The following is a 24558-nucleotide window of genomic DNA, read 5'->3' as shown; positions in this document are numbered from 1 at the left end:
CTGGGCATGTATAAGAAAAAGAGAGGAAATTAATCTGTCTGAAGGCTTGTTGTGGAGGGTGGACACTAATATCCCTAAGTGAAATTAAAGTAAAACTAATACAAACTTTTTTAAAAATCAGAATATTGAAATAAATGGTATCCGAATGACAATTAGGCTGTCTAGTAAAGCTTGGAATGTCAATGAGGTCATAGTAAAACTCTAAAGTCTTTGAGTTTCTAAAATTAAATATTACCTTCATGAATACAACCAATGGAATACACCTGAAAAAATTCTACTACTTTAAAATAAACTTTCCACCAGGCACGGTGGCTCACGCCTATAATCCTAGCACTTTGGGAGGCTAAGGCGAGATAGATCATGAGGTCAGGCATTCCAGACCAGCCTGGCCAACACAGTGAAACCCCATCTCTACTAAAAATACAAAAATTAGCTGGGCATGGTGGCATGCACCTGTAGTCCCAGCTAGTCGGGAGGCTGAGGCAGGAGAATCATCTCAACCCAGGAGGTGGAGGTTGTGGTGAGCTGAGATCACGCCACTGCACTCCAGCCTGGGCAACGGAGCGAGACTCCATCTCGAAAAATAAAAATAAATAAATTAATTAAATAAACTTTCCAAGTTGGAAGTAATGCATATCAACTCCTTTTCCAGTAGAAGGGGCTTCTCTGCATTCTGAACCACTAATGAAATGTTGGAAAATTGCTAACAGCCCACAGTTGTTTGACCATACTTACCAAAGCATTTTAAACTTTGCAGAATTTCTTGTTTTTCCTCTCCTTACCTTCCTTCCTTATCATTCCTTTCCTTCCCCGATTATAAATCAAGAGCTTTTAGGTCTTAGCCTTTTATTCCCAACTTTAAAGGCAAGTGAGCATAACTGATTTTCTTTATTTGAACTTTTTTCTCTCTCGAAGTTTTTTGACTTGCTTTGCATTTACCCTGGTAAACAACCTGGGTCTTAATTTTTTGTACCAGTTTATTCAAGTTTAGATGACTCAGATCCTGTTTCTTACTGTCTAAATCACTTTGATTGGTGAGAGGCAGGCCAACAGGCCACATCAATCATCATATACCTATCAGTCACTGCCTTTCATAAAAATCTACATTAAAAAAGAAAATGTGCGGGGGGAAGGAATTGCCTTCCTATTTTTCTCAAGCCCCTTGTTAGCACAGACCACAGTTTCTTAATGTCAGCCCTACTGACATTTTGGACGGGATAATTCATTGGTGTGGGGGCTGTCTTGTGCACTGTAGGATATTTACAAGCATCCCTGGCCTCTGCCCTCTAAATGCCAGTAGCACCTCCCTCCACAACTGTGACAACCAAAAATGTCTCCAGATATTGCCAACTGCCCACCAAGGGAAGGAACAAAATTATTCCTGGCTGAGAATCAGTGGACTGAGTTGCAATAATCCCAAGGGATGGGATTAAGTTTTATTCTAAGGTTTTTGGAGAAATCCATATCAGGAGCATGGCAGGATTTATTCACTAGTAAAATGGTCAAAGCTCCCACCTTTTTCTATGATGTGATCAACTAAGGGACTCTTAATTCCACGCCCACATTCCCTTCTCCTACAAACAGCCTTTAAGCAATCTCACCTTTCTGGGCACTTACCGTTTGAAAGTAGTTTGCATAGTCAATTTCTTTGGCCACAAAACTGTACATGTCAGCTGAGAGCTGGTCCTGTGCAAGGTAAAATATACAACCAAGGTAAAATATAAACCAATGGAGAGTGGCTAATGCATAAGTCAACACATCATAGGAGAAAGAGCCTTAAACACTGCTTAATCTCCTTTTTAATACTTGATATGATACAAACTTTCCATGGGCATTTCCATATTTGTCAACCACAGCTCTGAAAAATGCGTAAGTTTGAAAAGAACACCTATGTCTGTCATTTCCCCAGAGATTTTGACATTTGGACCACAGCTAGAGTTAAAGTCAAAGCTGGTGTAGAGGAGTGATGTGCAAATTAGTTCCATCCATCTCTACAGCTCGTGCCCCTATTCTGAAGCAAGTTCCAAGTACACATTGTGCTATTGCTCTTTTGATAATGCCGTTTCTTCTCTTTGATCATTCCACTGGTCTGCTTCCCTTCATTCTCAATACTGACTCAATACTGATTGGTTGATCACAAGCATATGGGAAAGAGATGGAAATGCACCAATTTGGAGGAAGCTTGGATAAGACAGGTGCACAGGGAAAGGATTGCTGACTCAAAACTTGGCAAAATCTGGACTCATGCAAAACTGCACACAAATCTAATGGTGTTATCAATCCTTCACTATATTCAGTTGTCCATGAGATTGGGTGACCCAATGCTGCATTGAAATCCGGAATGTTTTGTCCTCCAAGGAGAACAGCTTTCAGTTCTATGGAATCACTCATAGCCTGGCATAATAGAAGTACATTTTGAGCAGAATGTAGACTCTGTCATTAACTGTATTTTTGAGAATGTCACTTATCTGAACTTGCTTGCTCAAGTCATACGATCTCTAAGGTTCCTCCCTGTGAGCTGCTCTAGGCTGGAGATCCTTAGAAGAGGCACTTAGTTGAGGAGAGAAGAGCCTACGTGTTCAGGTTGGGGCAAACATGGCAATAGCACAAGAAAGCTGACCTAGATGCTGAACTAATGAAAGCAGGTAACTATATGCTTCAGGAAGAGGCTCTTTCATGAAACCTCAAGCAATCTGCACCAACCCCATAACCCTCAGTCTCTCTAGCTGCTAATTAAGCCTATTCTCATTAAGAACACTAGGATGTGCAGGAGCAATCTGTTTCATTTTCAGTATCTGTGACAGGCAAGCAATTGCTGAGAACATCATTCAAGAGTTCTTGTACACAAGGCAACAGAACAGAGTCACAGAGTTAAAAGAGGAAGTGTGTTCTCTAGAGAGCTTGAAGTACAGATTAGACAATGCTATGCTTGGTCCAGTTTCACAGAAGAAAGAAAGAGTAAAAGAAGTTAACACTCATTGGCCGGGCGCGGTGGCTCACGCCTGTAATCCCAGCACTTTGGGAGGCCGAGGCAGGCGGATCACGAGGTCAGGAGATCAAGACCATCCTGGCTAACACGGTGAAACTCCGTCTCTACTAAAAAATACAAAAAATTAGCCAGGCATGGTGGTGGGCGTCTGTAGTCCCAGCTACTCTGGAGGCTGAGGCAGGAGAATGGCATGAACCCAGGAGGCGGAGCTTGCAGTGAGCTGAGATCACAACACTCCACTCCAGCCTGAGCGACAGAGCAAGACTCTGTCTCAAAATAAAAAAAAAAAAAAAGAAGTTAACATTCATTGGGTCTAGATGCCAGGCACAATGTTACAAGGAATTCTCCTCTAACTCTCTTAGGTTAAGTATTGAATTTCCAATTTCAGATCCGTAGGTAGGTAGCAAGAGTTCAAGGATCTTATCTGTCTGTCACCCACTGTCTCAAAGTGTTTAGCACAGTAGGGGCACCACAACTTTTTGCTGAATAAACAGATGAAAAAAAAAATCAAGGCTCAAGGATGGTAAATTTCCCAAAGAATAATAAAATGGGCTCAAAGATCACCTCGGCTCCATTTCACCTGAGGTCCCTTAAATGAATGCTTTTGTAGGCTGCCAAGGTAGGAATTAACCCTGTCTGTCTTCCCTGCAGCAGCTTTGCTCAGGAGACGTCCATCACCAGTCAGGCAGCTGAAGGAGGACATTTCAAGTCAGAGAAAAACAAAAAGTGATACAAATGGCTCAGTAGACAGAGGAAAGGAAGGAAGGCCCTGAAGGACTAAACGTTGCATCAAATACACCTTCAACAACTCGGCATCTGTGCTTCTCTAACAGATGACCCTACAAAAATCCATATGTGCCCTCAGGAAGAAGAAAGGATTTTTAAAGGCATGACTGGATTACTGTGCTGTTAAGCTAACAATATGGATTCCAAAAAAACCACACTTCATGTAAGGAAACTATAAATCAAATTCTCATTTATCTAAATCATTAGCAAATTTTCTTTATAAAGGTAAAAAACCCTTTCATCATTAATCAACAGAATTTAATGCATTTTGAAAAATCACGTTTTCTGATTTTACAACTAATCCACACTCAGAAAAATAAAAAAGTAACCAAATTAACCTGTAATCTCACCAGGCAGCTGTTTTTGTTTTTTTTTTTTTTTTAATATATAGCTAACCAAATGCCCCAGAACTGTTCATGAATTGAGCAGACTGCTCTATGGTATGAAAATGTCTTATTTATCAGATAAAACCACATTGTATTTGGATTTTCTTCATGCTGGAATGTCTTTTTTTTACTGATCTATATATTTCTGAAATAGTTCCTAAGTTTTAATCATGTGACTGTATAATGTATTTTAAGAACTAGTAATTCAAGGCTCTAGTAATTCTTCCATATTAACTTTTGAAATCTTTTTTCATTCTTTGAAAAATTTACTACAATTATATCTATTTACTACAGTACTAATCAAATTAATTCTGGGAAATTCAAAATGTTTATAATATTAACTCTTCTCATCTAGAAACAACTCTCAATTTTATAATGTCTTCTTGTCATTATATTGTCAAAGATTGTCTTCTTGTCAAATCTTGTCAGCAATATTTTACAATTCATGAGTTTGTGGTAGAATAGCTCGTTATTTTATGGTAGACTTTTTTTTTTTTTTTCTGTCACCCAGGCTGGAGTGCAGTGGCACAATCTTGGCTCACTGCAACCTCCGCCTTCCAGGTTCAAGTGATTCTCCTGCCTCAGCCTCCTGAGCTAGGACTACAGGGACGTGCCACCACACCCAGCTAATTTTTGTATTTTTAGAAGAGACAAGATTTCACCATGTTGGTCAGGCTAGTCTCGAACTCCTGACCTCAGGCGATCCACCTGCCTCGGCCTCCCAAAGTGCTGGGATTACAGGTGTGAGCCACCACGCCTGGCCTATGGTAGAATTTTAAATATTCTGTTGTTTAAAAAAGCCTCCAAGGTATTTATAAATACTGGTCTTTTAAATAATTTTTCTTGGTGAAAAGCACACCTTGATTTTTATTGTTGACTTCCAGTTTCTGGTCCAGCACGTAGGGTGCTATGAAGTCAGTACTAACAGGTAAAAAGCTGAATAAACTGAAATTCAACAACTCTTAGATTTGGCAGAGAAGTGAGTTCACAGAGCAAACTGCTACCCTGAAAACTGGAGACACAGGCAGGCAAACACAAGAATTATAACTCACTGAAGTAGAAAGCTACCAGCAGAAACCTCTGCGGAAATCAGCACTGGGGCAGGAAAACCAGTACTGTAATTGACGAATTGATGGAGGCCCAGCGTGGACAAGTTTGAAAGTTAAATCCTCCAGGAGGACCCACTTTTACCTCCAGGAGCTCTAAGACCAGGTTCTCACAGGAAATTTCAGAGAAAAATCCTTTACTGCTTTCAGCACCAGGAGGAAAAAAGTAGCCATTTTGAAATATACTAGAGTACTCCATTCTTAACAAGGTCTCCCCTAAAGAGAAATTATTTTACCCAAGCCTAAACTATTGGGCTTTTAAAATTGCCTAACCTACCAAGAGCAAGGGAAATACTCAACTCCAACCCCCTCTAGCCATTCTGTCCCACCTAAGAAAGGAATAATAATAATTAAAACAACAACAAAATGAGAGGCACTGGTGAAATTCACAGCCCCAAGGCACAGGCTCACCAAAAGAAAGAGACCTATCATAGCACTATGAATGCTTCCCCGTCTCTCACACCTTACCACATCGCCAAAGAACTATTTACCGCTGTTTCTTTTATAATACATCATGTCTGCCTTTCAACAAAAAATTACAAACACAGTAAAAGGCAAAAAACAAAGAGACTGAACAAGGATCAGACCTTAATTGAAATGGCCAAAATCTAAAACACTGACAACACTAAATGCAGGCACAGATGTGGAGCAACAGGACCTCTCATATATTGCTGGTGGGAATGCAGAGTATAGTCACTTTGGAAGACAATATGACAGTTTCTTACAAAACTAAACATACTCTCACCATATGATCGGGCAATTATGCTCTTTGGCATTTGCCCAAATGAATGGAAAACGTATGTCACATAAAAGCTTGCATGTGGATGTTTACAGCATCTTCGTTCGTAATTGCCCAAACTGGCAGCCACAAAAATGTCCTTCAGTAGGCGAGTGGATACACTGTGGTATATCCAGACAATGAAATATTATTCATGGCTAAAAAGAAATGAGTTGTTAAGCCATGAAAAGACTTGAAGGAAACTGAAATGCATATTACCACATGAAAGAAGCCAGTCTGAAAAGGCTACATACTGTAAGATTCCAGCTATATGACTTTCTGGAAAAGACAAAACCATGTAAACAATAAAAAGATCGTGGTTGTCAAGGGTCAGCTGGGAGGAATAAATAGGAGGAGCACAGAGGACTTGGGGGCAATGAAATTATTCTCTAGGATACTATAATGGTGGACACATTCACATACATTTGTCAAAGCCTCCAGAATATACAACACTAGGAGTGAACCCCTAAGTAGACTATGAACTATGGAAGACAATGATGCACCAATACAAGTTTATCAATTGTAACAGACTCTACCACTGTGTGTGTGATGTTGACATTGAGGGAGGTTGTATATGTTTGTGGGTGAATGACATATATGGGAGGCCTCTTTATATTCCACTTAATTTTGCTGCAAAATTAGAAGTGCTCTAAAAAATAAAGTTTACTGATTTAAGAAGGTTTGTTTAAAAAATCATTTCAAAGGTAAAAAAAAAAAGTGCAAAATCTCTGTTTTTCAGAATCACAGATTTGAGATTGAGATCTTTGATGCAAATCAATTTTATTTTTCTATGCTCTTCTGATTTGTTTTGCTTATTTTTCAGGATCCCCTATTATCTGTACATTGGTTTTCCATTATCTTCAACATCTGCCATCTTTTCTTTCATTCTTTTCGGCTCTCACCTTAACATTCTAGAAGAAATTCTCAAAATTTTCTCTACATCATTGGCTCACCTTTCTGCAGTGTCAATTCCGTCGTTTACTAAAATTGATTCCATACCTGCATTATTTTTCTACTTAAAAAATATTTCCTAATCTCATTCAGTTCCCTTTCCACTTTACTTGACAATTTTATCTCACCTTTATCTATTGGTGCCTAAAATCCATATTCCCTTGATTTCTTTTTTTTTTTTTTTTTTTTTTTTTGAGATGGAGTCTCACTCTGTTGCCCCAGCTGGAGTGCAATGTTGTGATCTCAGCTCACGGCAACCTCCACCTCCCAGGTTCAAGTGATTCTCCTTATTTGGCTTCCCACGTAGCTGGGATTATAGGTATGAGCCACCACACCCAGCTAATTTTTGTATTTTTAGTAGAGTATTTCACCATGTTGGTCAGGCTGGTCTCGAACTCCTAACCTCAGGCGATTCACCCGCCTCAGCTTCCCAAAGTGCTGGGATTACAGGCGTGAGCCACCACGCCCGGCCCATATGCCCTTTAATCGTATTTGAGGCACCAAGACAGGTTGTCTGAAATTTATTGTTATCATAAGTAAATATTTTTTAAAAGTGTTCTATTTTTGAGTACTTTATTATTACCTTCAACATAGAAAAATAATCTATTCAGGATTATTTTTTGACCTTAAAATCCTGCCCCTCCTGCCCACTCTGATAGAATCTTCTCAGACCTAAGTTCTGTCTGATATAAATTTAGTGACTCAGAACCTGCGGGGCTGCTGCCATAGAGGAGGCTTGCAGTCAACTTCAGAAATCATAATAAAAATTATTTGAATTTGTTGAAGCCAACAGACCAGAGAATATCTTTGTACATGATGTCTTCTGTCCTCCATGTTAGGTAAATGATCTGGCTGTGTCCAGCCTCCTTGTGGTACTCCCGCCTGACATGCCAAGGAAGGTCCCAGCCGTGTTTCAGAAAAATCCACACCAGTGGAAGCTCTGCCACCAGTTGGCTTCCCACTGGGTGTGGCCATGCTTGCTCGTAGGTTTGCTGGGCTAGATACTTTTGGCAGAAGGGATCTGAAGTAACGTAAATGCTTCTCAACCATTCCACAGCCTTCCAAATTAGAGAGTAGTCATGGGTTCTTCCAGCATCTCATTTACTTCCCATGACATGGCACTAATTTTGTAATAAGGAATTGTAGGTTCAGAATCAAGGTTGTCTTTTAGTCTAACAATATATGTGCTCTTCAGATTATGGGGAGGACAAAATGAGCTAGACATCTGTCTTGCTGTTGTTGTCTTTCCCAGACTCAAGTTTGACTTTCAAAAAGGAAAGATTATACATTGAAGAAGAATAAAATGGAAAAGAAGAGATACAAACTAAAAGAGAGAGAGGACAAGGCTAAATGAGAAAAACAGAGACGTGGGTGAAGCAAGGATAAGAATTTATGTGATGGCCGGGCACAGTGGCTCACACCTGTAATCCCAGCACTTTGGGAGGCCGAGGAGGGTGGATCACGAGGTCAGGAGATCAACACCATCCTGGCTAACACGGTGAAACCCTGTCTCCACTAAAAATACAAAAATTAGCCGGGCATGTTGGCAGGCGCTTGTAATCTCAGCTACTCGGGAGGCTGAGGCAGGAGAATGGCATGAACCCGGGAGGTGGAGCTTGCAGTGAGCCGAGATTGTGCCACCACACTCCAGCCTGGGCGACAGAGCCAGACATCGTCTCAAAAAAAAAAGAATTTATGTGATGAAATATGGGGAGATAAAAGCAGGAAAGGTGATGATGGAAAGTGTCACCTTACAGTGAAAATCCTAAGACTGCAGCTGGTCTCCTGTACGAAGCAAAACGAAACTGATACTGCTGTCACCAAGTGCATTAGGTTTCTATTCACTGTCTTCTCTATTGTTACATCATTGCTCACAGATCCTTCTTCACTTTCTCTCCTCTTATTGAAAAATTACCAACTACTTATACTTCCTTGGATGTATTGATTTAGGCGTCTTTTATAGAAAGCCTTGGGAAGAAAAGAGAAAGCAAGTACCACTTGTGAAGAGTTGGGCTTGTCTCATCTTGAAGTAGGGAGGAAGGCAGGCTTTGGATGGGCTCCTGAAAGAACACAGGAAGGCAGTGCTGCACCTGCAAGCCTGCCTGAGGGCTCAGTGGGTTTTGTCTTATGGAACGCACCTTGACCTGGTTTTCCTGGTGGGCTAAATCTCTGGGTCCCAAAGATCTGGGGAGCTCTGCTTGGTCCTCAAAAAAGAGGAATCAGATTACTACTTCATTAACTTTCAGCCTACAAACTTGCACTTGGCTGGTTTGCCACAACATAGGAGATCCCACACACTTGCCTCCTGAGGAAATCTAAAACCATGAAGAGATCAGGAGAAATAACCCATTCAAGGAAACCCAGCAAGGGGAGGTAGGAAAACCAAGGTAGATATTTAAAACAGTTGGCAACCAACAAAGTAAAAATAAAAGAATAATCAGAAGAGAACTTTAACAAAACCAGCATTGAGCACTCTCAAGGAGATCAGTTCAGCACACAAATGAGACTCCCTTGAGCACAATGTAGGGTTTCATGAACTGGATATGATCATTTCAAAGTTCATGTAATAAAATGGATGTAACAGACTAGCCAAGATAACTACAAAAAAAGGAGTGGGGGCTACCTTACTGAAGATTATATTTGCTATGAAATCATTAGAATAGAAACTGTATACTATTGTCTCAGGTGCAGGCGAACAGATTAATGAAACATAGAGTCCAGAAATAAATTTGAGTAATTAGATAGTGAAATTTCACTTCAGGGGAAGGTAGCTTATTTAACAAATGATGCTGGCATAACTGACTATCTATTTGAAAAAAAAAAAAAAGAAAGAAAGAAACCCCTACCTCACATCATACACAAAAATAAATTTCAGATATATTAAAGTGTATAAAATAGGTGTATAACAAGAATTTAAAACATTAACATAAAATTAAAGAAGAAAAATCATTTAACTTTTGTGTAGAAGATGTCCAAAGGGCTACCCAGGATCTTTTCCCATGCAAAGGAAACACATTATTAAATTTTTAATGGCAGATGTCAAAATAAAGTCAAAAGACAAATGGCAGACTTGAAAAGGTATCTGCAGCACAGCAGGCAGAAAAAAGTTTAAAACTGCTGATATATAGAGAATTTTTATAAATTGATATTTTAGAAAAACAATAGAAATACTGGGCCAATTGCCAATTAAAAAAAAAAAAGAATGTGTATAAATACATGAAGAATGTCTAATAAATACATGATACTCATCAACATTTATATTCAGGGAAATTAAGAACACAATAGTGAAGAGGTAGTTTTTCTTCCCTCACCAAACTGGTAAAAACTGAAAATAGGAGCAACATACATTACAAGATGAAGAAAATGTGCAATTTTATATACTGCTGGTTGAAATGTAAAATGCAATTTCCTCTTCAGAGAAGTAAACTGTCAATAGCTATGAAAATTTAAAAATGTATACATAGACTCTGACCTAAAAATGTCACTTCTTGGAATCTATCCTATAGAAAAAAAATTACCAGGGTATAAGGATATACATATAAGTATATATTTATTGTATCATTTTTGGGAATGCCAAAAAATAAAACTAAAACACACCAGTTTGAACATCCATTAATAGGAAAATAGCTAAATAAAACATGATGTGTGTGTGTGTGTGTGTGTGTGTGTGTGTGTGTATCCCTACTGTGGAATATCATGCAATTTATAAAAAAGACTAATGGCTGGGTGCGGTGGCTCATGCCTGTAATCCCAACACTTTGCGAGGCCGAGGCGGGTGGATCATGAAGTCAGGAGACCGAGACCATCCTGGCTAACATGGTGAAACCCCGTCTCTACTAAAAAAATACAAAAAAAATTAGCCAGCCGTCGTGGCAGGCGCCTGTAGTCCCAGCTACTTGGGAGGCTGAGGCAGGAGAATGGTGTGAACCCGGGAGGCGGAGCTTGCAGTGAGCGGAGATACCGCCACTGCACTCCAGCCTGGGCGACAGAGCAAGACTCTGTCTCAAAATAAATAAATAAATAAAAAAGACTAAGTTAGAACTACAGCTACTAACCTAGAGAGATGTTCAGGATGTGGTGTTAACTGAGAAAATTAAATGGTAGATTAATATAAACAATATGACTGTTTTATTAAAAACAAACATATAGGCTGGGCGTGGTAGCTCACACCTGTAATCCTAGCACTTTGGGAGGCTGAGGCGGGCAGATCACCTGAGGTCAGGAGTTTGTGACCAGCCTGGCCAACATGGCAAAACTCTGTCTCTACTAAAAATACAAAAATTAGCCAGGAGTGGTGGCGTGCGCCTGTAGTTCCAGCTACTCAGGAGGCTAAGGCATAAGAATTGCTTGAACCCGGGAGGCAGAGGTTGCAGTGAGCCGAGACCGCACCACTGTACTCCAGCCTGGGTAACAGAACGAGACTCTGTGTCAAAACAAAACAAAACAAAACAAACACAAAACAAAAACAAACATATAAATAACTAGAAAAATGCTATGACTATGTATGATTATGAAGAAAAGTCTGGAGTATGATATAACAGGTTCTATCTAGCACTGGCTTCTTTTTCCTTATAACTGTTATGGCTGCTTGGCACCTAACAAAGTGCATTGTCACAACGAAGTCTTAACAAATATTGGTGGGGAGGTTTCTACCCGGTTTGGAAACAGAAAGGTTGCTGGACAGAAAGGGGGAGAATATGAGTGTTTTTCTTTATATATTTTTGTATTTTTTAACTCATTATGCTGAACATGTACTAATCTTTGAAGAGGAAATGAATATATTTTTGGCACAATAGCAAATATAAGAAGCTAGCCAGGAATGGATAAAGCTACTGAACTTTTATCCTGATCTATTTGGATATTCACATCCAGCATCCCTGCTTACCACCACCCTCTCTTGTCTATTGAAAAAGAAATTAAAAGAAAAAAGAATTCTTAACAAAGGAACACAGATCCATGGTAGCTAAAGAATAGACGGTAGGCCAGGCACGGTGGCTCACGCCTATAATCCCAGCACTTTGTGAGGCCGAGGCAGGTGGATCACCTGAGATCAGAAGTTCATGACCAGCCTGGCCAATATGGTAAAACTCCATCTCTACTACAAATACAAAAAAAATTAGCCAAGCATGGTGGTATGCAACTATAATCCCAGCTACTTGGGAGGCTGAGGCAGGAGAATCGCTTCAACCCTGAAGGTGGAAGTTGCAGTGAGCCGAGGCCGTGCCATTGCACTCCAGCATGGGCAACAAGAACGAAACTCTGTCTCAAAAAAAAAAAAGAGAGAAAAGAATAAAAAAAGAATACACAGTAAAAATGAAATTGGAAGGAGAGAAGAGTTATGCTTCAGGAATACCACACACGCCAGATATTTGGCATGTATGCAGGAGTTCAAATGACAAATCAGCTGCACTCACAAAAAATCTGGTATATGAAGTACTAGTCTTACTTTGCTTGGTTCCATAGTACTATAGGCTGGGAGATAATGAATTCTTTAAAAATCTTTCAATGTTTCTAATTCTAGAGAGAAATTCTCCCTGATTCTGAATGTCACCTAAATGCAAGGTCAAAGCCACTTGCACAGGGTGGCTGTAAGAGAAAAAGCCTATGGACAAGCTAAGACTAGACAGACCCATGAAGAACAGAGATGTCCACAGGCAAACTGGTTATTCTCCTTCAAAACTGGATGTGATTAGGACAGGTTCCCAGAATAGTTACAGAAATGTGATGTTTTTGTTCCTTGGGTCTAAATAGAGTTTTGGTTTCCTTAGAAACCCAAGCTGACATATATGCAGGTAAAGAGATGTACATATACACAGAGCATCGTGAATGGTCTATTGCTAATTAAGTCCTGTAAAATATTTGCCAAGAAAAGGAGATGGGAAACATCTGAATGAGTATAACAAAGGACATCGTTACACGAGTACAGAGTCGCAGTTTTCAGAACGATGTCCTCTCTCTTAACAAGTGGGAAGTTTTCTTTTCTGTGACTCTCTTCATGGCTAGCATTTCGACTTCATAGATAAGTGTCTTCCAGGAGGCACAAGATGGATAAAGTGACTCAGGAAATATCAAAAGGCAGCCAAAAAAGAAATAATTAAGTATCAACAGTGAGTCAAGGCTCATCTATGGTCAAATTCTCAACTGTCCTGTGTCACCTAGAATTTATTCTTTGGGACTCAGATGATTTACAAAAGCTTCACACAAAAATAAAGGTCATTTCTCTTTGCCTAGCATGCAGGACCACCAATGATAACTGAATGCTGCCTCCCTGTCTAGGTCACCATCAAAGCCCCAACTCCTTGGGTTCATCCTGGACTCCTTGGAGATGCTAGCCGGCGGGCTTGGGGACATTCAGTTCAACTAGAGGCTCACTGACAGAGTTTTAAGAGAACTCCAGTGAACAAAAAGGGAATCCCTGAGGGCTCCCCAGCCTGTCCCAGTAGAGAGGAGCAAAGAGGGCAGGTACCCTGCAAATCTCCACTCTGTTGGCAGCCTCTTCCATTTCTTCCCTGAGGGCATCAGCCTTGGCACCCGCAGGCTGTAAGCTGCTGGACAAACCTGAAGACTTGGAAGTCTGCTGCCACCTGATGGAAAATAGGAGAAAAAGAGATGTGAGACAGGTAGAGCCCTGGGGATCCCATGGGAGCACTGAGAAAACAACTGGTTACAAATATCACCCAGGGAACTACATACCCTCACTGGAAAAGGGAGGTCATGAAAAGGCACTAAGGACTAGGCAAGGAGACAGTGGGCCCACATTTCCACGCGTCAACTGCTGACTGAAGCTGAGAATCAGCTGCCCCTTCAGATAGGACAAGCGTCCCCCGGTTTGTCACCGTTTTCTCTATTGTCTTCCAAACACTAAAGCCAAATGACAATCACTATTGCTGTCTTTTTAAAAAAATTAATGTCATTTTTTTAATGGGCAAATCATAATCATATACATTTATGGGTACAATGTGATGTGTTGGGATATATGTGCACACGTACGCACACACACAGTATGGAATGATTAAATCAAGCTAGTTAACATATCCATCACCTCACTTACTCATGATTTTCTGTGGTGAGACATCTGAAGTTTAATCAGGGTGATTATAGCAATATATTGTATATTCTATATTTCAAAAAAACTATCACTGCCCTTTAAGCACAGTCTCTATCATTGGTTTAAGTCCCCTGCCTATCCTGTGGGAATTTGAGTATGGAAATCTTCATCTTCTTGGCTGAAGCCAGTGACGTATGCTAAGTGAGAAGACATGCTGTAAGATTAAAAACAAATCTGATAGCAAAAATCTCCACTGGTAAGCCCAAAACAATTTTTAACATTTAGATTCCTCATGAATGTTTTCTTAAAAATTTGGCCTTCTAACGAAGCCACTCAGAAAACTTTAGGGGGAAATACAAATATTTCTGGCTGCTGTGTTATCAGCAGGGAATTACCAAAAGTAGGCATAATTGGAAAGACAGTTCCAATTATGCTAGATAGTAGTAGGTGAATTAGGTGTCAGCAGTGGGTTCCTCTCCTGAGTCTGTAAACTCAATGGGTTATAGAGGCCAGCAAGTTAAAAAAATAAAATAAATCAAATGGGCTATTATCTTAAAAACTAGTCCACACGATCCTCTATTTCCTACTTGTAATGGAGACAGGAAATATAAAACTATTTCTCAGCTCTAAGAAAAACAATCCTGTAATCAGGAGGACAAACAGCAGCCAAGGCTGGCTTTAGTCTTGGGAAGTCAGGAGGGAGCAGGGGAAGCTGGGAACTTGGTAGGAGGGATCCTGCCTTGTTTAAGAGAGGGTAGCTGTTTTTGAGCTCCAGCTGATGGGGCTGAGGTGGGCAGAAAGCTGGGCCATGGGTTGCCAGATGTTTCAACCGACTAGAGAAGGAGGAAATTGTCATGTGAACTCTCCCAAGTGAAATGTGGCAACAACAAATAGTTTCTTTTAAAAACCATGCAGGCCAACAGCATACAGACCAAACAAGAGAGCTCTGAGGGCTCTATCTGGATCTCAGACCATCAGTCTGCAGCCTCTGATGCGAGGACAGAAAGTGGAACATCATTCTCATGTCGAGAGTCAAGAATCTAATCATTTAGTATTTTCTCTACTCCACTATTCTTTTCTCTTTTGCTATCTGCAGGAAAAACAGAAGAATGCAAGGCTCTATAATATGAGAAACGGAAACTAAAAGTCTCTTTGCTGTTAGCAAAAAGGAGCAAAAATGAGGATTCTCTGTCACTTAAAGAATGCAATCACGGGAAAATTACTTTAAAAAGGTTTTGAGACATCAAGCTGGCTTGAAGCTCCAGATATGAACACATGTTCTCTGAAAGATTCCTGATTCCAAGATAAGAATTCAGGGCAAACTAGAAAGGAAATATTCTACTGAAAGATGTTTCAACATCTAAGTTGAAAAAAAAAATAACAGATCAAGATTAGTAAGAATTCCTGGGTAATTTTTTTCTTATAAAGGTTTACCCTATACAAGTGATATATTTGATTAATACTCTCCCAGTTGAATCATTTCAAATAAAGTATTAAAGTGTTGTGGAGTTTGAGAAAATAAAATATGAGATGCCATGGCTGTAATTTATATCTCAGACAATAACTGTAACACAATGGTAGATTATGGAATTAAGTTATAACCACCATCTGACTCACGCTACCTGAAGAAAAAATAACTAACCAATATGTAAGTGTTAAAAATATATATAAAGTGACCACAACACTAAGTAGATTTTTATGGCTTTGTAACTCAGGATTAAATTTTTTAAAAAACAGAATCATACTAAATACATGTATATTAAAATGAAGACATTTTCCCAAGTTCTTTCTTTTCTTTTTATTCTCATCTATTTTTTCCTCCAGATTTTATCCTGTAGTCAGTATCTTGATACTTTTAAAACATATACCTTTCCCCTTTTTATAAGAAATTTTATTTACAATTTACAATATTTATATATATATATATAATTTTTTTTTCATATCAAGTCTCGCTCTGTCACCCAGGCTGGAGTGCAGTGGTGCAATCTCAGCTCACTGCAACCTCCACCTCCTGGGTTCAAGCGATTCTTCTGCCTCAGCCTCCCGAGTAGCTGGGATTAACAGGCACATGCCACCATGCCCAGCTAATTTTTGTATTTTTAGTAGAGACGGGGTTTCGCCATGTTGGTCAGGTTGGTCTTGAACTCCTGACTTCAGGCCATCCACCCTCATTTGCCCCCCAAAGTGCTGGGATTACAGGCGTGAACCACCATGCCTGGTCTATTTTGATATTTTAAAACAGTGACAAGATGTCCAAAATATGTTCTCTTTGTGGAACATAAACAGCAAACAAAATACCAAGGTAAACTCTTGTCATGTGAACAGACGAGTTTTGTACAGATACTCATGTTGGAAAAGGTGACATGAATTTTGTACAGATAGTCATTTTGAGAAAAGTGACAGGAATTATGAATTTCAAGGTTTGGTAGTCTTTTCAGACCTCCCTGTTCTACACATAAGCTCAAGAGCTGGACTGCTCTGTCAGAGGAGAAACAGGGACACTAGACATTGTCCAAGGAAACTTTGAGCTTTGAAAGTTGAAGAGCAGAAGCATCATTTCTTCTCACTAAAGTAGCTGATGTGCCACCATCCTTCTCTGGGGAAAGAGGACTGTGACTATGTGATCTGGGGGAGATGAAGATAGGACACAAGCTTTAACAAAGGCCTGGGAGAGATGAGAGAGAAGGGTGAGGAATAAGGGTTTCAAATTTCAGGTACCAGCAATATGTAAGGAAGGTAACTGCGGGTCAGTTCAGGACAACAGAATGTCCAGAAGAAGAATTTTAAAAGGCAGACAGGAGAGTGTCTTCAGTGGAGCATTCACTGTTCCTTCTGTCTAGTCTTGCCCCTTCCTCTGCCATGGGCATCCCCCGCTTTTTAAGTTCCTGCTTCCACTCTGCACTAATGTGTGGTCGAAAAGGGGACTGCCAAGTTCTGCATGACCCAGGCAGTGAGTGGTCCAGGTGAGGGCCTCTGATCCAAGTCAAGCCTGTGCCATCCTTCCTCACATTGACCCAACTGACGAGTCATGGAAGTGAGCATATGAGCGAAGTCCAGAGAAATGGAGTCCCTCTTTGGCACTTTCGGAATTGGGGCAAAAGGAAGAGGGCTCATGGTGGGGAGACATGAGCTCATGCGACATCCAGTGACCTTGAAGAAATCAGATGTGAGAAAAAGACACCCGTATGGGGAGGGGTGAGAGATGAGGAATGAGTTTTGATGGCCATCGAGACTCCGCTGCCAGTTCTAATGAGACTTCACACGGCCCCACCTCCAGAATTCCACTTCTTAACTCCATAGCCTGCACAGTTGCCACCCCAAAACCCTCCTGTCTTACTTACACTAGTTCGCTCGCTTCCAAAGAAGGTAGGGCTTCCATAACAAAGTACCACAGACTGGGTGGCTTAAACAACAGAGGCTTATCTTCTCACAATTCTGGAGGCTGGACATCCAAGATCAAGACAGAGGCTGGAGGCCTCTATCTGTGACTTGCAGATGGCTGATGTTTCTGTCCTCACACAGCTTTCCTCTGAGTGCGTGTAGAGAGAGATCACTCTTTCTCCCTATAAGGCCACCAATCCTAGTGAAATAGGGGCCCATTCTTATGACCTCATTTAACCTTAATAAGGTTCTCCTAAAGAACCTATCTCCAGATATAGTCGCATTGGGGGTTAGGGCTTCAATATACAAATTTTGGAGAGATACCATTCAGTCCATAGGACCAAGAGGCAGCTGGTTCGGCAGAAATAGAATATGTATGTGTTCTGGACTCAGGAGGGTTAACCTTGAGCTACATGACCAGAAAAAGGTCAGGCTGACTTTGGAGAAAAATTAGGCTCCTTCTTTAAGCACTGCTAAACCAAACCTATCACACAAAAAAGAAATTTGCGTATCATTCAATTCAATTCACAACCTTTAATTCAGCATAAAGTGTCCTGTAAGCATCAGTTTCTCTGAGAATATTGAGGTCTGTACCATGGGCTTTTGAAGCAGACAAGCCAGATTTACTTCAATAGTGACAAATATACACATCTTATTGGGATCTAATTAAACACAAGAGAAATTAGTTGGATTTGACAGTATCCATCAGAATTGTGGCAGAAATTAAAGATCCAGTCATGGGACTATTGTTCAAGATGTGCTGATAATATACACAAAGCTACTTCCTGTCTTGAAAGGCAGAGTGTCTCTATGTGGAATTCACTGTTGCAGTTCCGTACTTCATGAAGGACAGAACAATATGAAATAAATCAGAAGTAGGATGCTGCAAAGAAGAAAAACTAACCTGTGCCATTGGCTTTATGGAGATATGCGGGGGGTGGCGGGAAGCATGAAGAACCCAGCTGTTCCAGAAGAAGAGCTGGTGATCCCTGCTGTTCAATAGCACAGCATTTGGTCTTGCTCTCACTGCTATATCTTGGGATGCAGCCCTCATATTGGCTAAGAGTGAGGAGTTAGGGAAAATGGCAGGAAGTTGTGTTGGGCTGGCTTCTCATGGCTTTCGACAAGGTCTTACAAGACAGGTAGACTCAGGCTAGAAATGGCCAGTCTGAGAGTAAAGTGGAAACAAAGAGTATACCTTTGCTAAAAATTCCCTTTTCATTCTGTAGCCTATAACTCATACTGATGGGGAATCTATAACTTAAGCCTTGAGTTAGATCTCCCGCCACGGTTACCAAAGCTGAGACCTGAAGAGGAAATCAACTGAGTTTTCAAGGGGACTGTACTGTCAACAATCTCCCAAAGCGGCCAGGCGCAGTGCCTCACGCCTGTAATCCCAGCACTTTGGGATGCCGAGGCAGACGGATCTACCTGAGGTCAGGAATTCGAGACCAGCCTGGACAACGTGGCGAAACTCCGTCTCTACTAAAATTACTAAAAATACAAAAATTAGCTGGGCGTGGTGGCGCCTATAATCCCAGCTACTCGGGAGGCTGAGGCAGGAGAATCACTTGAACCCGGAAGGTGGAGGTTGCAGTGAGCCAAGATCGCGCCATTGCACTCTAGCCTGGGCAACAAGAGCAAAACTCTGTCTCAAAAAAACAAAAAAACCAAACAATCCCGCAAAGCAATTCCCTATCCCTAAACTCACAACTGCACAAAGTGGGCTATGAAAAATCACTGATGTGATAAAGGAGATGGATCAAGTTTATATGAAAACAATGCAAACAAGACTTTTTTAGTCTAAAACAACAAAGGTTATAAAGGGTCCAAGTTGAAGTTTATAAAAACAGAAATTTGCATGGGGGTGGGGCAGAATTTCCTTACTAGATTTTAGTATACAGGAGATGATAAGCTGAAGATATAAAAACATTTGTTAAATCACAGGGGAGGGGTCCCTAATGACACCAAGTGGCGTGTACGTTTGCAGAACCTACAGACTACTTGGTGTCACCACTGAAAACATAACTCTAGACTTTGCCTAGTGTTCCTGCTAGAGGAGTTCGTGACCAGCCTGGCCAACATGGCGAAACCCCATCTATACTAAAAATACAAAAATTAGCTGAGTGTGGTGGCAGGTGCCTGTAATCCCAGCTACTCAGGAGGCTGAGGCAGGAGAACGGACCCTCAGTGTGACCAGGAATAACTCTCCTTCTCATAAGAAGACAAAACAAAAATATGTACGGTAAGGACATGCTTTGATACTAGCATTCAGCCCGCTAACAAGAGGCTCTGTGGTGGAAATGTGGGTTTTCTTTGTAGATGCAAAGAAAAGACTTCGGAGCTAAGCCCCAGGTTTCAGAGAAGGATGTCACTCTGCCCAGGAGCATGGTGTCCACTTCATGAAAACAATGGGGCAATCTGCATTTCTTCAACCATCTTACATGACTCCCAAAATAGGGAACTTGAACACTTATATTATGGGATGCAATTTTACGTGGCACAAGGTCATACAGTTAATAGCAAATCAGTACTTCCCACTCATTCTGCTCTCTATTCCTCCAAGCACGCTAAAGAGGTTAGTCTCATATTTGCATCAGAATAATTTTAAAACCACCCAACGCCTCCCCTTCTTCTTTTTTAACAAAGGGAGATGAGCTTCAGGATGACATTCTTCTACAGTCAACAGGCTCTAAAATTTAGTAACATTGGCTTTGCTTTCATCTGTTCACTTTTATGCTTACCTAGTATTTGTAGCAAAGGATACTGCTTTCCAATTTACGGTAGCATGAAAGGATTTCTTTTTAAAATATATTTATTTTGAAAAAGTAATCAACTCTCTTAAAAGGTGTATCGACACGGATGGCAAAAATCATTCAGGTGGACTGAGGGTTTGGGGACAACTAAGTTAACCAAAGAAACTCTTGTTTCTTTGCTGATTTAACCTGTTTTATGTCTGGTCTTGGGGGACTGCTCTGTACCTTTTATTCTTCCTGATGCAGAATTCCAGCGCAACAATTACTTACAGTATCAGCTTCTTTTTATAAAGCACTTGGAAAGTGATATTAATACTCAAAACAGCCACCTACGAATGTTACTCCTTGTGTCCAGGTGAAGAAACTGATATTCTGGGAGATTAAGTGACTTGACCAAGGTCACATATCTAGAAAATAGTTGAAATCTGAACCTTAAAATCTGACTTTCTGAACTCTGTATGCTACATCTCTTTGCCCAAATATATTCTGTTTCTTTATTTCAAGAAAATGAAAACAAGCTGTGAAGATGATTAAAACTGGCCTACACTGGAGTCTGAAACTAGCCTGGGCAACACAGTGAGACCCTGTCTCTACAAAAAATAAAAAAAATTAGCCAGGTGTAGTGGCACATGCCTGTAGTCCCAGCTACTTGGGAGACCTGAGGCAGAAGGATTGCTTGAGCCCATGAGTTCAAGATTGCAGTGAGCTATGATCACGTTCCCTGCACTCCAGCCTGAGTTACAGAGTGAGATCCTGTCTCAAAATTTTTAAAAATAATAAAAAATTCCCAGCACTTTGGGAGGCTGAGGTGGGCAGATCACTTGAGGTCAGGAGTTCGTGACCAGCCTGGCCAACATGGCGGAACCCTATCTATACTAAAAATACAAAAATTAGCTGAGCGTGGTGGCAGGTGCCTGTAATCCCACCTACTCGGGAGGCTGAGGCAGGAGAACCACTTGAACCTGGGAGGCGGAGGTTGCAGTGAGCGGAGACCACGCCATTGCACTCCAGCCTGGGTGACAAGAGCAAATCTTCATCTCAAAAATAAATAAATAAATAATACATTAAATAAAAAAATAAAGTTGGTCTATGAAAAACCTAAGGTAGAACCAAATAGTTCTTTCCATATTAATACTCATGCATCTGCCTTTTCAACTTATATACACATATCCCACTGTAAAAAATAAAAGGACATATGTGCACAATTCCTGCTCTGACAGCCACAGGCAATGCCGTCTCAGGGCCTTTGGCACCCGCCTGCTACTACAGGAATTTTCTGGTGGACTCTGGAAGACCGGTGTGGAAGAACAGCTCTACAGGTACTTGACTGCTTTCTGAAAGGACTCGAGTTAAGAGAAAGGCTACAGAAAGGAGACACCTACACCATCAGCTTCAGGAAAAGGTGAGTGAGTCTCCAGAATGCGAAATTTCCTCTTACAGACAGGACACAGCAACCATCCTACCTCCTGGCTCTCATCTCCTACTTCTCTCCCCTTTGCTCCTTCCGCCCCAGCCACGCCGACCTTCCTTCTGTGCCTTGAACAGGCCTTTGCATTTGCTGTGCCCTCTGCCATAGATGCTTTGCACCAGATCTCTGTAAGGCTGCCAACTTCTCATCACCTAAGTCTAAGACCAAAGTGACCCACCTCAAAAAAGCTTTTTCTCCTTTATCCTTAATGCTGTTGCTCCCTTTCTCCATCATCCCCTTCCAAAACCACCCTGTGTTCCTTTTTCTTTTTTTTTTTTTTTTTGAGACAGAGTCTCGCTCTGTTGCCCAGGCCGGAGTGCAGTGGCGTGATCTTGGCTCACTGCAAGCTCCGCCTCCCGGGTTCACGCCATTCTCCTGCCTCAGCCTCCCAAGTAGCTGGGACTACAGGCACCCACCACCATACCCGGCTAATTTTTCTGTATTTTTAGTAAAGACGGGGTTTTACCGTGTTAGCCAGGATGGTCTTGATCTCTTGACCTCGTGATCCGCCCGCCTTGGCCTCCCAAAGTGCTGGGATTACAGGAGTGAGCCACTGCGCCCGGCCACATTTTTTATATGACATAGCTTTCTAGAACTGTCTTGTTTCTTCACTTGCCTACTGTCTACCTCCAAAACTCAAATGCAGCCTTCATGAGAACAGGGACCCAGTGTCTTGAGTTCACTATGAATACCTCCAGTGCCTGGCACACATTAGGTGTCAAGAAAAACTTGGTGAATGAAAACACACTTGCCTACTTAAAACCCACCCTCCCAAAATAGGATCACTGTCCCTTCAAAGAAGCAAAAAAGAAAGTAAAGAGATTCTACCTGGTTCGTGAGGAATCCATGTCCAGCACCAACTTGGCTAAGTGTTTCCTCTGCTTTTGAATATTTGGGATTTCCACCTGTGTTTACACAACATAAAAGATACAATCAAACTGAAGCTCAAGATAAATTCTTTAAGAACCATTCCTGGCCGGGCACGGTGGCTCACGCCTGTAATCCCAGCACTTTGGGAGACCAAGGCAGGTGGATCACCTGAGGTCAGAAGTTTGAGACCAGCCTGGCCAACATAGCGAAACTCCGTCTCTACTAAAAATACAAAAATTAACTGGGTGTGGTGGCACGCGCCTGTAATTCCAGCTACTTGGGAGTCTGAGGCAGGAGAATCACTTGAACCCAGGAGGCAGAGGTTGCAGTGAGCCAAGATCACACCACTCCACTCCAGCCTGGGTGACAGAGCGAGACTCCATCTCAAAAAAAAAAACAGAAGAACTATTCCTTAGAACAATTCTTCAATAACTATTGGAAGTCACCCAACAAGTTTACTAGCAGTCTTGCAATCCTTATTTTCAGATGAAATCCTTTTTTCCCTTTTGTGTTACTGAGGTCTAACTAATAGGAATTGTATATATTTTAGGTGCACAGTTTAATGTTTTCATACGCACACACTGTGAAATCATTACTAAACTCAAGCTAATTAACACATCCATCACATCCCATAGTTTCTATTTTCTTTTTCTGATGGTGAGTACACTTGAGATCTATCCTTTTAGCAAATTTCAAGTCTACAATACAGTATCATTAACCATCGCCACACAGTGCTACACATCAGGTCTCCAGAATTTACTCATCTTGCTTAAGGGAGACTTTGTACCCTTTGACCAACATCAGATGAAATTATTGATGCCCTTTCCTGAGCTAAACTCTGCTCCATCTTTGCTGGACACCAGCCAGGCTCTCCATCAACCCAGACCGTCTCACAGGTCCTGTGCTTCTCTGCTCACGCAGGCCTGGCCACTTTGTTGCCCTCACCTTGCCACCCCCGCCCCCGGCCCTGCCAAAAAAAACCAGGGCTCAACTACATCCCTCTTTACTTCCAGAAGGGCCAAAAGTGGGGAGAAATGAAGAGAGCCACGCAGTCATGTCTGACACAGACCCGAGACAAAACGGACAGCTGAAGGAGGAAGAGCGTGGAGAGGCTATGGCTGCATCTAGGATACAGATTCTATATTTATAAAAAGAAAGGAAGCAAATGTTTATATTTATAGAAATAAAGTAAGACTTTTCCAGTCAATAATGAATAAACATTGCCATCATGGCTTTTCTCGGCTACGAGTTCTTCCATTTTGGTTGTATGTAGATGCTCTTTTTATATTTTTTCATTCTAAAAATGGCTTCACTGAACATCCCAGTGCAGGATTTTGGTTCCGGGCCCAGCAAAAGTAGGGCAGGATGTGAGAATGCAAAACGAAAATTGGCCGAAAATTGAACTAAAATCATCTTGGGCTGCGGTTTTTATATAAGGAAAAAATTCGAGGAGAATCCAATGTTCTCTGAAGTGCTTTCTATTCACTCTCCCGAGCAGGGATGAGTAATGTTCTGCGTGTAACAACTTCCAATAGGAAGGAGAAGTGTAACTGTCCCCAGGCAACCTGAGTCACCACCCAGCCCCGAAGCTAAGCTGGAGGGCCACTGGGTATCTTGGTTGAGCCAAGTGACTGTCAGCACCCACAATGGACTTGCTCCTTGGTTTGCTTCAGGCTTTGGCCAGACCCGGGACCCTCCTTTTGAGATACAGAGGGGATCTTGTGAATGTTCCAGGCGAGGAGATGACTTGAGAAGCCAAGAGCTGGTCGATCCCAAAGAACTTCATCCACGATTTTCTCCTTGAATAGTTTCAGGTCCATAAGTAATTATTGGCCCATACGTCTGTCCCAGAGAGAGTGTCAGGGGATGTGGAGGTGCTGGATGTGGTTCAGAGAGGAAGCCAGACAGGGTCTAGGGCAATGCAGTTTAATACAGTAGCCTCTAACCACACATAGCAATGAAATTCTAAATTTAAATTAACGAAAATTAAAGAAACTAAAAAATTGAGTTCCTGAATCGCACTAGTGCTCAAAAACCAC

General features: G+C 41.3%; 1 protein-coding gene across 4 annotated transcripts in view; it reads right to left on the bottom strand.

Annotated features, from left to right (window-relative positions):
• The window catches only part of ARHGAP44 (Rho GTPase activating protein 44), a 201240-nt gene that overhangs the window by 48731 nt on the left and 127951 nt on the right, over nucleotides 1-24558 (bottom strand). For all 4 annotated transcript variants that reach the window (XM_054456371.2, XM_054456372.2, XM_054456374.2 and 1 more), the window contains exons 6-8: nucleotides 22478-22554; nucleotides 13463-13580; nucleotides 1618-1686 (exon numbers count right to left, since the gene is read on the bottom strand). In XM_054456371.2, the coding sequence (XP_054312346.1) occupies nucleotides 1618-1686; nucleotides 13463-13580; nucleotides 22478-22554 (264 nt within the window). The remainder of the gene's footprint in view (nucleotides 1-1617; nucleotides 1687-13462; nucleotides 13581-22477; nucleotides 22555-24558) is intronic.

Source organism: Pongo pygmaeus, chromosome 19 (genome assembly GCF_028885625.2).
Source record: "Pongo pygmaeus isolate AG05252 chromosome 19, NHGRI_mPonPyg2-v2.0_pri, whole genome shotgun sequence".
NCBI lineage: Eukaryota > Metazoa > Chordata > Mammalia > Primates > Hominidae > Pongo > Pongo pygmaeus.
The sequence above is the reverse complement of the archived record's forward strand: the minus strand, read 5'-3'. Positions and strand labels throughout refer to the sequence as shown.